This window comes from Schistocerca gregaria, chromosome X (genome assembly GCF_023897955.1).
Source record: "Schistocerca gregaria isolate iqSchGreg1 chromosome X, iqSchGreg1.2, whole genome shotgun sequence".
Classification (NCBI taxonomy): Eukaryota; Metazoa; Arthropoda; class Insecta; order Orthoptera; family Acrididae; genus Schistocerca; species Schistocerca gregaria.
The window spans coordinates 606,727,233-606,744,803 of NC_064931.1; the positions used below are offsets into that span (position 1 = coordinate 606,727,233).

Genomic DNA, 17,571 nt, shown 5'->3' on the forward strand with positions numbered 1-17,571 from the left:
TGTAGATGTAAATGTAGATGTAGGGAAGAAGCGAAGAAGGGGATTGTTTCAGTCAGGTGCCAAATGAACATACTACAATATGTATACACAGTTCCTTGAAACCGACTCTGAACGATGAAAACTCTTTAATTCATTCAAAAATCCAGACGTAAAGAAATATTTTAACTTAGTAACAGCCCAAACTACTAAACTTCAAAGATTAACAATATCGTCAATGAACCACAGATAGCAGGAAAGGACAAATATTTGACATTCTCTTTCATTGGGCGGCTGTCTGCAAAGAGATGCGATATTTATACAAGCAGAAAACCTTGTAGCTCTTATACTTACTAAATCAGTTATCAAACGTAAATATGATCGAGATCTGTATTCTATAATACTGAAGTATATTATAAACGGTGATGTTCTGGTGGAACAGTTTAGTGATTGTAATAATTAATTGCGACATCCGTTGGGGCGAGATGGTGCAGTGTTAAGACACCGGACTCTTCATCGGGCAAACGGCGGTTCAGTTCCTCGTCCAGCCATCCAGATTTAGGTTTTCCGCGAGCCCCTAGATCGGTTAAGGCAAATACGGAGATGGATCCCCTGAAGGAACACGACCGATTTTCTTCCATATGCTGCCCCGAAATGAGCTTGCAGTCCGTCTCTAATGACTGCATCGTCGACGGCGAGTAAAATCCTAATCTTCCTGCCTTCTAATCCTTGTACAGTATGAATTTCTGTTGAGAGTATTGTATAATGCGCCTCTTCTTGTATCAAGAATTGTCCAGCTTTGATTGGATGAGCATAGTACAGATTTAAGACAGCTGAGCATCTGTGATGTGTGATACAGGGAGACACTCATTTCATGGATTCCGGTCTTCCAAATACCAAGTAGTCGTGGGTCGTTACATGATCATCATGGGTTAATATTTCTTCACGTATGTGCCGCTCATCTGCTGCGTTATGATTGGTTAGGTAAATGAGTGACAGTGACTTGGTGCAGTTCTTTATTTTTCTTCTCGGACGCGATAAACTTGTTCATATTAAAAGCCAATTGAAGTTGCTACACCGATCAGAGTAAGAGGCGGGTTGTGATTAAGAGAATTATCTATCATTCTGGACGATTCGCGTTCGTATCTACATCCGCTCATCCAAATTAAGGGTCTCCATGACCAGATTAAACTATTTTGGCTTCTGGCAGATGCCATTTACATTACAGAAACCACAATCAATTTCCGACCCCTTTGTTTTTCAATCAAAGCCTGTGTTCCGTCTCTAATAACTTTCCTTCCTTTCTGTAAGTTTTTGCCCTTCATTAATTTAATGAAAGGTCTACAAGATAGTGGAGATTTATACCGTAGCTCCTGTCCGTATATGGCAATGGGCTAAAGTGCTTCACTGTGTAATTAAACTTCGATCAGAAATCATCAATACGATGCTCGATATCTCATCTTCATCGCAGATAAAGTTAATTTTCAGAACTTGACCGGACATATTTTTACTTGTTCATTAAACAGAATGGGTTAGCTTCAGTCCAATAGACTGTTCTTATACAGTTTACGATCGATCTCATACCACAAATTCTCGGAATGTAATTTGCACACTTTCTTTTCATAGATACAAATGATCTAACCTAACAGTGCTGCCAGATATGCAGAGTGCGGCCCGCCTGCAATTACCTGTGTTTCCGCTCTTTTATCAAAGAGAATTCCTAGTACTTGATAATATTTAGCAAGATATGATACGAAACAGTTTAATTATTTAAGATAGCATTAGCTGAAGTTGTGGTCGCATTCACCGCGTAGTACTCAGAGACGCATTCCGTTTGTGGTGAAATAAACACTTCACTCAGTAAGTGCACTTACCATTTGATGTCGTTCATATACTTTTCTCTAATTGTTCTGATAACGATATTATTAACTTTTAGTTGTTTCGGTGAAAGTACAAAGACGGTTATCTGACGTTATTCATGTAACTCAACTTTGCTTCGAGTCTTGCTCCTGGCTCGGACGACCATCAGTGCTGAAGGAAAGAATGAAGAAAGATCAGCTCTGTCGACCCATCAGCGTCAAGATCATCAGAGACAGAAACATCAGTGCATTATAACACTAGTTGTAAGTGGAGCTTCAGCAAACAAGCGTATTTGTTTCTTGTACATAGCCGGTACCATCGATTAACGCGAGAAATTGAGTATTTGAATATTTACTTGGGAAATGCAAAACTGTTTTTGTAAATTGGGTGCATACTATACAAAACACAATGTTCTTTATTCCCTAACGACTAACATTTTACCACTGTTATTATAAATATTACACTAATTTCCTTTGTATTACACATTTACTAGATATTCTTACCGATGATGGCAATGCGTAGTTTGATAAAAATATTGCGAGTCTGTAACTCTCGTGTACATAGTTAGAAGACATCATCTGAAACACACATCTGATTTTTGGTGAGGATCTTTGAAGTGTTTCACGTAGTGTTACTCGAAGTTTTCCCAGCGGAGCGAATATTCGAGCATTTTTCGAGAGTGCATCATTATTAGTTCATGTACCGATATTTCAACTGGCAACCTTTCGGCCATTCTGAAGGTGAGACGCTTGCAAAATTGTAAAGCACTTTTCACTGTAGAGTAAGCGCGCATGACTCGAAGATAACACTGTTGCTAACAAAAGCGTCAGTCACAGATAAAACTTTATGCCTCTAAGAGTAAAACAAGTGCAGAGCCACAGTGCTTACTAAGTATCTGGTTTATTATTATGGATGACATATGTTAGAATGTCAGACTATTTCCGTTGAGGCCGCAGACGTGAAAGGATGGGTTTTCATGAATTGTCGAACTGGAAACCCTCGTAGCGGTTGGGAAGATTGCCTGATAATTGTATAGCCACAGCTTGCTAGACCGCAGAATCCCAATAGGATGAGGCCGTGGCGAGTATCTTAAGTTCCCCGTATTCCATGGAATGACTAATGGAAATACAATGTTCAAGCCACTGGAAAAAATGGAAATGTGCATTTGGCGTCATTGGCCGGGAGGCCCCTTGTGGGGTAGGTCCGGCCGCCTTGGTGCAGGTCTTATTACATTCGACGCCACATTGAGCGACATGCGCGCCGCATGGGGATGAAATGATGATGAAGACAGCGGAGAAATGATGATGAAGACAGCTGAGAAAATCCCCGACCCAGGCGGGAATCGAACCCTGGCCCGTAGGACGACAATGCGTCACGCTGACCACTTTTTTTAAATCTCGTTTGGTTCTATATTGTTCGCTGAATTTGTTCGGGGCGGACGTCCGATGACACCCCTTCAGGATCTTCGTTGATCCATTCACCCAGTTTTTTTTAATTTTGTTTATTTCAGAGGGTAGCTAACCCTCCGACCGAACACGCTGAGCTTCCGTGCTCAGCTATCGGGGCGGACGTTGAAGCCACTACAGATTTATTGGGCTGTAGTAGGCGAGTAGCCGCGCGGTCTTGGGTATGTTGCGACGGTCCGCGCGGCTTCCCCCGTCGGAGGTTCGAGTCTTCCCTCGGGTGTGGGTGTGTGTTGTCCTTGGCGAAGTTAGTTTAAGTTAGATTAAGTAGTGTGTAAGCCTAGGGACCGATGACCTCAGCAGTTTGTTGTTCAAATGCGTGTGAAATCTTATGGGACTTAACTGCTAAGGCCATCAGTCCCTAAGCTTACACACTAGTTAACGTAAATTATCCTAAGGACAAACACACACACCCATGCCCGCGGGAGGACTCAAACCTCCGCCGGGCCCAGCTGCACAGACCATGATTGCAGCGCCCCAGACCGCTCGGCTAATCGCGCGCGGCTCAGCAGTTTGGTCCCATACGAACTTAACACAAATTTCCAAGTAGGCGAGTGTATAACTGGTGTTCAGTGCAATGTTCTTTTACAGTGCGTATTGTTTGTCCTATGTACCGTTAACCACAATCACAAGGAATTTTGTATTTCCCCGCCTTAAGTAAAAGCAGATTATCCTTCATATATCCCAGAAGAGCCGGTGGAAGGTAGAACACATCTGATTTATTTTGGAAGAAATCTTCCCCACTTACGGGACAGGCTGTAGAGTTTACATCTCTTTTGTCATGCTCTACTTTTGGTTGGTCTGGCGTTTTCCAAGCGATAAAGGGAATATTGTTGTAGGTCTTCACTGCTTTGGATTCCATTATAACAATCAACCAAATACTTGGTGAGTACTTTGGATTCGCTGACTCTGCGCTTGCTTTCTTTTACTCTTAGAGACGTAAAGTTTTGCATATGACTGACGTTCTTGTTACCAACAGTGTTATTTTTGACGCATACGCGTTTTCTTTACAGTGTAAAGTGCTTTAAAGTCTGACAAGCGACTCACATTGAGAACGGCTGAAAGGCTGTCAGGCAAAATCTCTGTTCAAGAGTTCATAACATCCCGGATGCACTCCCGAAAAATGATGGAATATTTCACATAGATTTTCCTTATGAAAGAGATATTATGTTATGTCTCTTTAGCTATACAACGAGATGGGTAACTTTTTATTGCTTGCGATGACTACTCTACGTTTGGCGTTTGTCACAAGTTAGTTTGGAGGCACCAGTGTCACTTCTCACACACGCCGTACTTGAATTGGAAATCTGGGTAAAATAAGTAGTTTAGAAATTTGTGTGCACTCGGGTGCCTTGTAAGAACAGGTTATTTTAATAGGCTCAGTAAATTTTTATGTGTAGAGGAAAGTGTTGTCCCTCGGAACACTTTTCAGACTTCACCTCTAGTCAGACCTCTAATAGAAGTTTAATATATTTTATTATTCTATTCTGAAATGGTATCATTCAATTTATGTGTGCTGCAGTCTATTTCTGGAATTACAAATCTCACTCCAGAGAAGTAAGGTTTTCCAAATGTGAAAGACTGTTCCAAGGTAAAACATGGTAATTTACCTAGGAACAAATACTTTAGTCATATTTAAAACTGTTGCAGTAAAGAAAATATTGTTAATAATGTAGTTAATAGTCTTTGCGATATATATTACTCTGCTAAACAAAAATAATTAGTAAGCGAAATCAAATGAAGATGAAGACTTTTCAAAAACCAGTTACAGGCTAAAAACATTTTGAAAAAGAAGATATTGACAGATAACACAAATTGCCATTTTCAAAACAGGGAAAACTGTTAAGGCATTAAAGCACTCCGTCTTCAGGCCACAAGTGGCCCATCGGGCCATCCGACCGCCGTGTCATCCTCAGTTGAGGATATGGATAGGAGGGGCGTGTGGTCAGCACACCGCTCTCCCGGTCGTTATGATGGTTTTCTTTGACCGGAGCCGCTACTAATCGGTCGAGTAGCTCCTCAATTGACATCACGAGGCTGAGTGCAACCCGAAAAATGGCGCCGGCCGCGGTGGTCTAGCGGTTCTAGGCGCTCAGTCAGGAACCGCGCGACTGCTGCGGTCGCAGGTTCGAATCCTGCCTCGGGCATGGATGTGTGTGATGTCCTTAGGTTAGTTAGGTTTAAGTAGTTCTAAGTTCTAGAGGACTTATGACCACAGATGTTAAGTCCCATAGTGCTCAGAGCCATTTGAACCATTTTGAACCGAAAAATGGCAACAGCGCATGGCGGCCTGGATGATCACCCATCCAAGTGCCGGCCACGCCCGACAGCCCTTAACTTCGGTGATCTCACGGGAACCGGTGTATCCACTGCGGCAAGGCCGTTGCCTATGACATTAAAGAAACTCAGTTAATTTACTAATATCAACTTTTCCATGGTAGAAGTCCTTATTCGAGTCCAAGGTACAAGATGGTGCACGACCAATGAAGTATGGCTTAGCTGTCCACACGTTATGTAACTAGTTTTAAAAATATACGGCCGGAAAAAAGTTAGTGCGCCTGGAAAGGCGACGTCGGTTTTGATCCGATGACGGAATATGCCACCTGGGGGATAGTGACATACTGATATAGATACGAGAGTGCCATCTGTGTCTACCCTTTAATAGGGAATGTTCACAGCCAGAAGGCTCAGTGCGGTGCAAACGTGTGAAGCAAACAGGCAACCATGCCAGAGAGACAAACTCGTCCCTCCTACTGCACTTGAGCGAATCTGAAAGGGGTCAAATTGCGGCATTCAGCGTGGCGGGGTGGTCCTTTCGGAGTATTGCCACACAAGTAGGACGTGCTGCGTCAGCTGTGCAACGACGCTGGTATCAGAGATCATGTAAACATTCTCACATCCGTAGGCGAGGTTCTGGACGTCCAGGCAGCACAGACACCGGCCAGGACAGTCGTATTTTAAGGAAGGCAGTGGCAGTTCGTACAGCAACCACATCACAGATGAGAGGGCTCGTGAGCCCAGACGAGTCAACACAAACTGTTGCGAACCGGTTATTAGCAGTGGGACTGCGGGCACGCACGCCTCTAGCCCGCCTTCCACTCACACCACAGCATTGACGTGCACGGCTCGGCTGGTGCCGTCAGAGGATCACTTGGAAGATGGAATGGAGCGTGCGGAGGCGCGGTTCCTTCCTTCCCTTTACGGCGAACCTGCACCTACCTGTGAACATTGTCTCAGCAGATCATCAGTAGGGAAGCCGAGCGAAACCTACTGTACTTCGACGTGAATCAGGCTGCAATTAAAGTCACTAATCTACGTTTCGGGAGAAAGTTTTCACACGAAATGAAAGGTTGCAAATTTTGTCCTTAATTAATATATTCTGAAACGTAGGTGAACAAGTATCACTGCCAAGCCCGTGCTAGTCTTAACACAGTCACTCACAATCCCTTTCACTCACGGTAGCAAGTTTATGGTGTTGCATTTCCCGAAAACGAAATAGTTACAAAAATACGGATTGTTTTTGATTGAGAATGCTCGACAAATATTAAGTCTGTCGGTAACTAATGCAGTCACAGTTTTTAGCCACCGACCTGCTCAATACGCCACACCGAATTTATGTCTTTTCTCGTCGCAAAAATCACTTAAAAACTCCGAAATTTCTACACACCCATCGGAATAATTATGCCGTCACTTTACGACACTTTTGATGTATGAAACACTGCTAGATCCGGCAACTTATCTTTTCCATCGGAGCTACTACTACACACGTCCGAAATGTTTCATGGCTAGGCTCCGACTCCTCTCTAGAATACTCAAAGTCTTCGCTACCAGCAGAGAAAGGCGCGCGAAGAATATTACTTTACCATTGGTCAGTTTACTCAACAGCCAATAGCAAAACAACATTCTTCCGCGTCAGTCCGCGCTTTTCATCAATAACCAATCGCAAAATAGTAAACCTAACGACTCCACTTTTTACCGACGTTATTATCTAATATGCTGAAGTTTAGTTTATGCATAAAGTTAGTTACTATTGTTATTTATACCTGAATTAACTTTCCATTTACCATAAACTTTCTTTACAAATATATTCTACAAAAATCCCCTTTGTCCACATCCATACTTTCTAAACATTCATGGTGGTGTCCGTTTGTTCTATATCGTGTCTCCCTACCACTTTCGCGCAACGACGCTCTGAGCGTGTTTTTTAGGGAATTAATTAGTTTGAACCTGGGACCTGTTGCTGGTAAGGAGACGCCAGACCACACATGACATGTAGAATTCAGAAGAGTTCAGTGAGACTAGCGATGATATAACCAAATACTTAATGATTTCAGCGTCAGCTCCACTGCACTCCCTGTAAAAGAATCTTAATGCTAACTAAATTTAGTAGAAGGGGTTAAAGGCTTTCCTATTTTTAGTTAGCTGGTAAAATAACGTCGAAAAAGCAGTGAAGTTTACCATTGGAAATTTTATTCTACTCACAAAACATTGTATATAAATTGCACTATTGATAAAAGGAGATGTTTTAATACAGGATGGTAAAAACCAACTGCGTTCAACAAAAATGTGAACGAATATTCCCTGAATGGGTTTCCAAGTTCTACAATCGATCGAAGGATGACCTATGCCATATCACATCTACAATCTAGGTTTAATTTAAGTATCACAAAAGAGAAAACTATCAAAATGGTCTACAGTGACCCTCAATTATCTTTAATTACTTATCTAACTTGTCGTAACTTACAGTGGCTGATGTGGCTTCTCAATAACTATATAAAAGAAAAATCATCGCGTTTCAGATCTGTTCTTCAAGTGGCAAATGTGAACACCATGAGTTTTAATTAATGATCGACACTAGTATTACGCAAAAAAGGGGGTGTAACAGACGAGACTTCTGCAGTTCTGAGTGAAGCCTTATGCGCTCAAAAATGCGGCATCGCGTGCGTTCATTACCTTGTCGGTGTTTAGGCAGCGTCAGGGCAGCAGCGGGCAGCACAGTTCCGCTCACCTCGCCATCTCGGAAGCAACTCTCACCTAACTTCTCCTTGCTACATTTACCGAAGTTGGTTTACAAAAAAACTATCTGGCTGTGTTTTCATCTGACCAATCAGGGTCTCAATGTTAACCTTAAGCTCAGCTAAAAAAATTCTATCTATCCGATGAGAAACGTTATACTTTTCGTGGCGGGGCAATGTTTTTTAAAGTTTGCAGCGTAACAGAGACGCTAAAAAGTCTCACGCTAAGACCTGCAGCTGGTGTGGTCCTTTTAGCGTTATCGTAAGATCTATACTGTTCTTCTGGAGGGCTCTATCTTTTAACATGGGCTTGGGAGTGGTTCTAATGTAAAATACACGCGAAAAGGCTCACGCTAAAACTTGCGGGTGGTAGTGGCCCTTTTTGTGTTATCGTAAGATCTACACTCCTGGAAATGGAAAAAAGAACACATTGACACCGGTGTGTCAAACCCACCATATCTGCACCAGACACTGCGAGAGGGCTGTACAAGCAATGATCACACGCACGGCACAGCGGACACACCAGGAACCGCGGTGTTGGCCGTCGAATGGCGCAAGCTGCGCAGCATTTGTGCACCGCCGCCGTCGCTGTCAGCCAGTTTGCCGTGGCATACGGAGCTCCATCGCAGTCTTTAACACTGGTAGCATGCCGCGACAGCGTGGACTTGAACCGTATGTGCAGTTGACGGACTTTGAGCGAGGGCGTATAGTGGGCATGCGGGAGGCCGGGTGGACGTACCGCCGAATTGCTCAACACGTGGGGCGTGAGGTCTCCACAGTACATCGATGTTGTCGCCAGTGGTCGGCGGAAGGTGCACGTGCCCGTCGACCTGGGACCGGACCGCAGCGACGCACGGATGCACGCCAAGACCGTAGGATCCTACGCACCGCCACTTCCCAGCAAATTAGGGACACTGTTGCTCCTGAGGTATCGGCGAGGACCATTCGCAACCGTCTCCATTAAGCTGGGCTACGGTCCCGCTCACCGTTAGGCCGTCTTCCACTCACGCCCCAACATCGTGCAGCCCGCCTCCAGTGGTGTCGCAACAGGCGTGAATGGAGGGACGAATGGAGACGTGTCGTCTTCAGCGATGAGAGTCGCTTCTGCCTTGGTGCCAATGATGGTCGTATGCGTGTTTTGCGCCGTGCAGGTGAGCGCCACAATCAGAACTGCATACGACTGAGGCACACAGGGCCAACACCCGACATCGTGGTGTCGGGAGCAATCTCCTAAACTGGCCGTACACCTCTGGTGATCGTCGAGGGGACACTGAATAGTGCACGGTACATCCAAACCGTCATCGAACCCATCGTTCTACCATTCCTAGACCGGCAATGGAACTTGCTGTTCCAACAGGACAATGCACGTCCGCATGTATCCCGTGCCACCCAACGTGCTCTAGAAGGTAAAAGTCAACTACCCTGGCCAGCAAGATCTCCGGATCTGTCCCCCATTGAGCATGTTTGGGACTGGTTGAAGCGTCGTCTCACGCTGTCTGCACGTCCAGCACGAACGCTGGTCCAACTGAGGCGCCAGGTGGAAATGGCATGGCAAGCCATTCCACAGGACTACATCCAGCATCTCTACGATCGTCTCCATGGGAGAATAGCAGCCTGCATTGCTGCGAAAGGTGGATATACATTGTACTAGTGCCGACATTGTGCATGCTCTTTTGCCTGTGTCTATGTGCCTGTGGTTCTGACAGTGTGATCATGTGATATATCTGACCCCAGTAATGTGTCAATAAAGTTTCCCCTTCCTGGGACAATGAATTCACGGTGTTCTTATTTCAATTTCCAGGAGTGTATATTGTTTTTCTGGAGGGCTCTAGCTTTTAAAATGGGCTGGGGGGGTGGTCCTTGACGTAATAGAGACGCGAAAAAGTCTCACGCTAAAACGTGCGGGTGGTAGCCTTACAGGTAGGCTGGCGGCGTGGGTGTCCAGTCCGTCCCTTATCGTAGGGCATTCTAGCTTAACACGGTTCTGCTCTCGGCTTCTGTTCTCGTTTCTCCCCTCGGAACTGCGTCAGTCTCATGGTGGGAAGGTACGACATGCATTTAGGCATTCTTGTGTTAGTTTGTGGTATTCCATTTGCTCACTCGTTACTCGTATTACTTTGGTTAATTTAATGTCACGATTTATTCGGAGCTATGTGACATACTACTGGATTTGCTTATCATGTCAGGGTTTTCATGGAAGGTGTTGGATTTGCCTGACACCTTACAACTTCTTCGAAATGTTCCCACACTAAATCCCACTACATAACTCATTAAATAATTATCTTCATATTAATCTTAAACCACACTCACACATAATTCATATTGCTAAAATACACTTATAACACTTTACATACACAAAAAGACAAAATAACACTTTATTAAAATACCAGAACAGTTGACGAAAAACATTCTTCTACTTTAGTGCACTCTAGTGGGCACAATCGAAACTAAATCACGGTCCCCTATCCAATAGTGCCCTCTATCGGCTGATACATAGACTACGTGCACGTTCAGTCTCGCGTCACCATCTCTCTCTATCTAGTTCTGAGACACATCTCCCTCTTAACCGCCACCAAGGCAGGATCGGTATACGGCGCTAAGCCACAAGCGTCGTGGTCTTCCAAGCATATTCTGCCTGCACACAAGTGATGGTCGTTCGCTTGTACGACGTGAACATGATGAACACTGTGTCGTAGAGTTCGATGAGCTACAGCTCTCGTTCATCGTGGTATGTCTGGAGAAGAAGGTAACCAGCGCTCGGTACGTGGAAAATGTTGTTAAATCCGTTGTTCTGCCGTTCTTGCAAAAGAAATGTGATCCGTTGCTCCAGCATGATAATGCTTGCCCACACACTGCCTGTGAAACTCAACATGCTCTGCAAGACGTGCAGCAACTTCCCTGGCCAGCACGATCTTCGGACTTATCTCCAATCGGGCACGTGTGGGATATGATGGGACCAGAAGTGACTCGTGAACTCCTCAACCAACAACTCTTACAGAACTCAATGAACAGGTCGAGCAGGCGTGGCGTAACTTATCCCAAGATAGTATTCGCCATCTGTACAATCGACTGTATGCCACAGTCCTGCATTGCCGCCCGTGGAGGATATACCACGTACGAATATGTGTTGATATCTGGAACCTCAGAAGCGCCTGTGCTATTGATCTGTAAATATAATCATTTCATATACTCCATACGCACTATTGCAACAATAAATCTCGAGTGAATTGAAAGCCTCTAAAAGGATGTACTAATTCCCCCCTCCCCCCCCCCCCCCCCACCCCAGCAGTGAATTTACAAACAATGCACGAAACACAACGTCATGTCTCACAACAACTTAGAAAAATCGGAGGAACGGGATTAGCCGAGCGGTGTAGGGTGCTGCAGTCATGCACTGTGCGGCTGGTCCCGACGGAGGTTCGAGTCCTCCCTCGGGCATGGGTGTGTGTGTTTGTCTTTAGGATAATTTAGGTTACTTAGTGTGTAAGCTTAGGGACTGATGACCTTAGCAGTGAAGTCCCATAAGATTTCACACACATTTGAACTTTTTTTGTTGTTGAAAAGCGGCAGAGGTTTCTATTGAGCATTCCTTCATGTGATTCTAAAATGACCCACCAGACTAAAACATCGGTCAAGAAAACAACTTGTGTTCGTAGGTACGCTATCTTCCAAGTACAGACCTCTCCCCTATATTATTATGAATGTTCACATCAATTATGATAACGAAGCTGCGCCCATGATATTTCAGTAGAAACAGGTGTATTTGAAATTTACAACAATGGGCATCGTAAGTCAGTCGCATCTTATTACCATTATTATTATTATTATATTTATTGCTTCGATCATTCAGGCGTACAGATTGAATTTTGACAGGTGGTGATTAGGATAGGAAAGTGTGTGTGTGTGTGTGTGTGTGTGTGTGTGTGAGAGAGAGAGAGAGAGAGAGAGGGGGGGGGGGGGGGAGAGAAGCTTACATACTGAACTTACAGTTTGGCAACTGAGAAGAAATAAATAACTGGCAGGGGCAGGTGAAACAACGGCTAAAGATGTTGTAAAAGAGACACTTTCCTGTGTAGAATGTGATAAATTCCAAACAGATAAGACAGCTGCTCACAGAATAAAGACAGAGAAATACACAGTTCTGAGTTAAATAAAAAAAATCCACAACCTGTCACAGGACAGCACATTTCATAACATGAAATTGTAATTTCGAGGCATAACTATAGCTTATTATTAAGGGGCTTTCCTTGATTTCCGATTGAAGCAGGTGTATGTGAATGACATGCTTGTACCTCACATTCATCAACACAGTGTAGTTTCTTTCTGACGATATTACCCTTTTATACCCTGTAAAGATACTATTTTGTATGCACTGACTCTAATCATGCAAAATGAATTTCTGTTGCAGACAAACTTGAGAAGCGCCCGACCTTTTCGCTGGGAGAGTATAAGTGAATACGACAGACTGTAAGCATGTTGAACAAGGACGCTAAAGTGACAGAAGAGGCCCTGTCGGCCCCCAAAAGTGGTGATACCCCCACTGGCGAGGCTGATACAGACAAGTGCGAGCCACAGAACGGAGAGGCAACCACCGCCTTAATTACCTTCGAAGAAGGCGAGCAAGTAAATTCCATTGCGAATACGACAGGAGAGAAGAACTCACACGAGAACGTCGCAGAAGCGAAGAACTCTGACGCCGAGGTGGCAGAAGTCAGAAGTTCGGAAACCAGCAAGGCAGAAGTGCAAATTCCAGAGATCAGTACAACAGATGTGAGCAGTTCCGAAGCTGTTATGGTGGAAGTGGAGAGTTCCGAAATGAATAGTGCGCAAGTGAATGATTCTCTCGAGACGAAGGCAGAAGTGAAAAATTCTTACACTAGCGTGGAAGAAGTGAAGCAACCTGATGTGAGTATAAGCGAAGTGAAGAATACTGGTGATAAGGTGACGGAAGTGATACTTTCCGATGTGAGCGCGGGAGAAGTGAAAATTTCTGATACAAATTCGACACCTAAATCGATCTCACCAGAAGGCGAGAGTGGCGGGGGAAGTGAAAATTCGGGAGTTAGTGCCAACGAGAACGTGCAGCCGGTTGTCACGGAGACTCCTACCCCGAGTGCTTCGGAGCCTCTGATCGAGATTTCCGATGACGGGTCGTGGGATATGAAGCCCCAACATGAACTGGAGGCGGCTGGTGCCCCGAGGGAACCTGCCGGAGCACACGAAGGAAGTCTGTGCGATAACCAGACTGCGACTGTCGACGAGGAGGCGAAGTGTGCTGCAGATGCCGCTGCTACCCCGGCACCCGTTGCTGTGTGCCCACCGAAACCGTTACCACGCAAGCTCGAGACGGCGGCTGCCGCGAAGCTAGAGGAGTCTGCCCAGTCAGAGGAAGCCGAGAACGGCGCAACCATTCTGGAGGCTGTGGCGGACCTGTGCGTCGGCCTGAAGACGCTGGACAACGCCAAGCCGTACAAAGACGGCGAGGAGCCGCCCACAGAGACGCCGGCCGACCCACAGCATGCGCCGCCACCGCCGCCCTTTCGCTTCGGAAAATTCCCGAAAGGTAAGTGTACGGCCTCACAGATTATCCTAATATCTCTGCCATTATGCGATATTCGTTGTTGTTGTACAAGGCGTTCCAAAAACTTCACCTCATTTCATAAGACTGTATCGTCGAACGAAGTAACGCAGTGATTAGCACACTGGACTCGGATTCGGGACGACGACAGTTCAGATCCTCATACGGCCATTCAGATTTACGTTTTCCGTGATTTCTCTAACTCGCTCCAGGCAAATGCCGGGATGGTTCCTGTCGAAGGGCACGGCCGATTCCCTTCTCCATCCTTGAATACAATTTAAGCTTGTGCTCCATCTCTAATGACCTCGATGGCGATGGGACTTAAACACTAATCTTCCTTCCTTTTTAAGACTATTTTCTACACGCCTGCAATTCATAAGTTAGTTTGTTCTAATTCACCTTTCTTTCCAAATAATTTTGGATATAGCCAACTCGATGACTGCCATAAATACGAGGGCGGGCTGAAAAATAATACCTCCAAATTTTTACTCGAAAACCAGTAAAGCTTTTTATATAAAACGAACTTTATTAACATTCTACAACTTTATTCTTCATGTCTACATATTTTCAGACCTCTGCCGCTAGAAGGCTCTGAATTATAGCGTGTAATATGGCGGCGTGCAACGTAACTACATCAGCACGTGAGAAACAGCGTGCTATAATCGAGTTTCGAATTCGTAGCGTTCGTCCGCAAGTGGGGCACTCTCTCCTTCAGAATGACAATGCCAATTGCAAACGAGCACCGCGATATCTGCAACAAACGGAAGCCTTGAGTTCACTGCCAGCGGTCACCCTCCATACAGTCTCAACTTGGTCCCATCCGATTTTCATCCCTTTTCAGAACCTAAACAGCAACTTCGAGGACTACACTTTGATAACGATGAAGCGCAGTAAGCACAGGTGAGGATGTGGGTCCATCAAAAAAGTGAAACATTCTGCAATGACGTTGTCAACAACTTGGTCTCTATTTGGGAGAAATGTATCGGTCGCTAGTGTGACTATAGTGAGAATGATGTAGAATGATCTTAGAATGTTAACAGCTTTAAGAGTTTTCACATAAATAATTTGTAGGCACTACTTTTCAACAAGCCCTCGTAGTCTCTGGGGTATATGGTCATCCTGCCTTACTCCTCACCCAACAGAAAATTTCCTCATATGATTTCCTACACTGACTGAAGCCATCGAGGTATCGTAGATATTACATAAACGATTTATAAGATAGTTGCGAGAAAGTGTGCCTCAAGGTAAATCTGTCCAAAATCAAATATTATTGAACAACAACTGTCTAAATAATGTTAACGAATGTGTTTATCTGGGACCGTTAAATTATATCCAAGAGGATTCAAAATCTGATTTTTTCCGCCGAATGAAACTGGATTGAAGGGCTTATGGGAGAAACGCATCCATTTTTAAATCTAATACGCCAACAAATTTTTAAAAAAGGTTGTTTTTTTGAACAGCATTTTCTTTCCGTACTGAGAGAGAGCTGTGAGACTTGGATTCGAAACGATTTTTTCAAAACAAAACATTTCAGAGAGTTACAGAAAGTTCTCACTAAGAAAGGTCAGAAAAGAAGTGAAGAAATAAGAACAATGAAAGGAGTTCGGGGTGTTGTGGAAACGATAAAGACACCAAAATCGAAAAGATATAACGCACATCGAAATGACGGATAATAGGCAAAGACAGTACTGGAGTGGAGTCCCAGAGAAAGACGCAGATTCCAAGGCAGACCACCCGGCCGCTGGGATAAGGAACTGAAGAATGTCGCAGGCTCTGGCAGAGGATGCAGAAGACAGGGACATGAAACACCGATTGAAATCGTATTTGTTAACTTTAGATTAAAGAGACTATACCTCGTAAAGGTTGAATAGGCCGAACAATAAATAACTGCTGAAAGAATGGAAGTTCCGTCTCCGTAGCTGAGTGGTCAGAGTGGCTGATCGCCATAAGAAGGACCCAGGTTTGATTCCCGGTATTCCTAGGGAGTTTTCCTTGTTGGGAGGAGGGAAACGGAATGCACTCAGCCTCGTGATGCCAACTGAGTGGTAGCGGCTCCAGGTCCCGAAAACTGATAACGTCCCGGAGAGCGGCATGCTGACCCCAAGCCCCTCCATACTGAATCCAATGGTGGTCGGTCGATACCACAGGGCCCGCCAGTTTACATTTTTACGCTAATGAAAACAGAAACTTGGTGTGTATTTTAACTCGCACATCGAAAATAGAAGTTAAGCTTGGCGCCAGTTGTAAGTTGGCAGGTCACGTGGTTTCTGGTAGGTGTCTCCCTCGATCGCTCGCTCGCCCGATGTCAAACGTGTTTCGTGTCACGTATTGTGTATAAATAGTAGAAGCATTGCTGTCGCGCAGTCGAGGTTTTGATTACGTTTTGCCGCAGGTAAGTATCGCCGGTTCAGCTTCTTCACCCGAGCATTAAGTCGCTATTGTACTAACAAGACGGGAAAAAGTGTATCGCGCATCGACGTCCCCTTAGTGAAGTCAGTAGCATGCAAGCTATAAAAACAGTATTAATGTCAAAAAACGTTACAGAGCTCATGCAATTTTACAGAGACCTACTGCAGTGTTGAACGATGTTTTGAAATCATTCCCGACGTAAATCTGCGATGTCCAAAGAAAATGGTGTTGACAGAGCCCTTGGACGTCTAGTACTACCTTTATGTCGGTGACTGAGTAAGCGCAACGCACTAAACTCGTAATATTTATTTGGTACACGAACACGAACTCTGTGACATGCACCCATTTCAGGTTGGCGTCTATTATTTCTACGCGTGCTGTTGCAGTGCTGTTGCAATATATGATTGTAGTGTTCAAAAGCGTCTTCGTAATTCAAGGCGGACAAATATATTTCTGCGCAATAAAATTGTAGTACAATGAAGGCAGCATGCAAGAAAAGTTATTGACATGAAGCGTACGACATGCTTGGATGCGCAATTAACATGTCAGTGAAGTCGCACGAAGTAGGTAGACGTAACATTATCTACATTCGGTATGTAAGGACAGATTACGCAATGTGTTTCTCAGTCAGAAATCGCCTTTCAGTGTTGGTCGTTCTTGGGAAGATCGTGTTATGCCTTGTGTAACGAAAAGAGAAACGTCCACCAGCTGGTGTTGTTATTCGACAGTGGCAGAATCGTACCCTATTGAGGCTCTGGTATACCCTTCTGCGATATTGCTGTTCACATTATTTGGAATCCCATTACTGTCGTGTGAATATGGAGTCGATGAGTTCAGCAGGATCCCAATGGCCCCAAGCGACTAACACATAAGGGAACAGGTGTATTAATTACTCGACAGTGCAGGATCACAGGGTCACGTTACGTACCTTGAATGAAGAAATGAGCATGTTCGCAGCAAGACAAGTATTCGTACATAGAGAGCGACGAGATCTGGAACATCCCGGACTGCCTGCACACCGACCATTGTTGCTACTGCCCTTAACGCGGCAGCAGAGAGGGGTGCGCCAATTGTGATATTACCAACGACAGAACTGGCCACAGGAGTGCCACCACGTCATCTTTTCAGACAAGTCGTGGTCCTGAGTACAGCATCACGAGGGACATCAGTGTGTGGAGGCTCCGAGCAGAACGAACAATACCGAAATGCATTCATCATCGTCATACGGACCCAGCAATTGCCCTGATGGTGTCGTGTGCCATTGGGTACA

General features: G+C 44.8%; 1 protein-coding gene across 1 annotated transcript in view; it reads left to right on the top strand.

Annotated features, from left to right (window-relative positions):
- Window positions 1-17,571, top strand: part of LOC126297748 (neurofilament heavy polypeptide-like) — a 372,495-nt gene that overhangs the window by 68,985 nt on the left and 285,939 nt on the right. Inside the window, exon 2 of the mRNA XM_049988912.1 lies at window positions 12,723-13,877. Coding sequence (XP_049844869.1) covers window positions 12,788-13,877 — 1,090 coding nt within the window. The 5' untranslated portion in view covers window positions 12,723-12,787. The remainder of the gene's footprint in view (window positions 1-12,722; window positions 13,878-17,571) is intronic.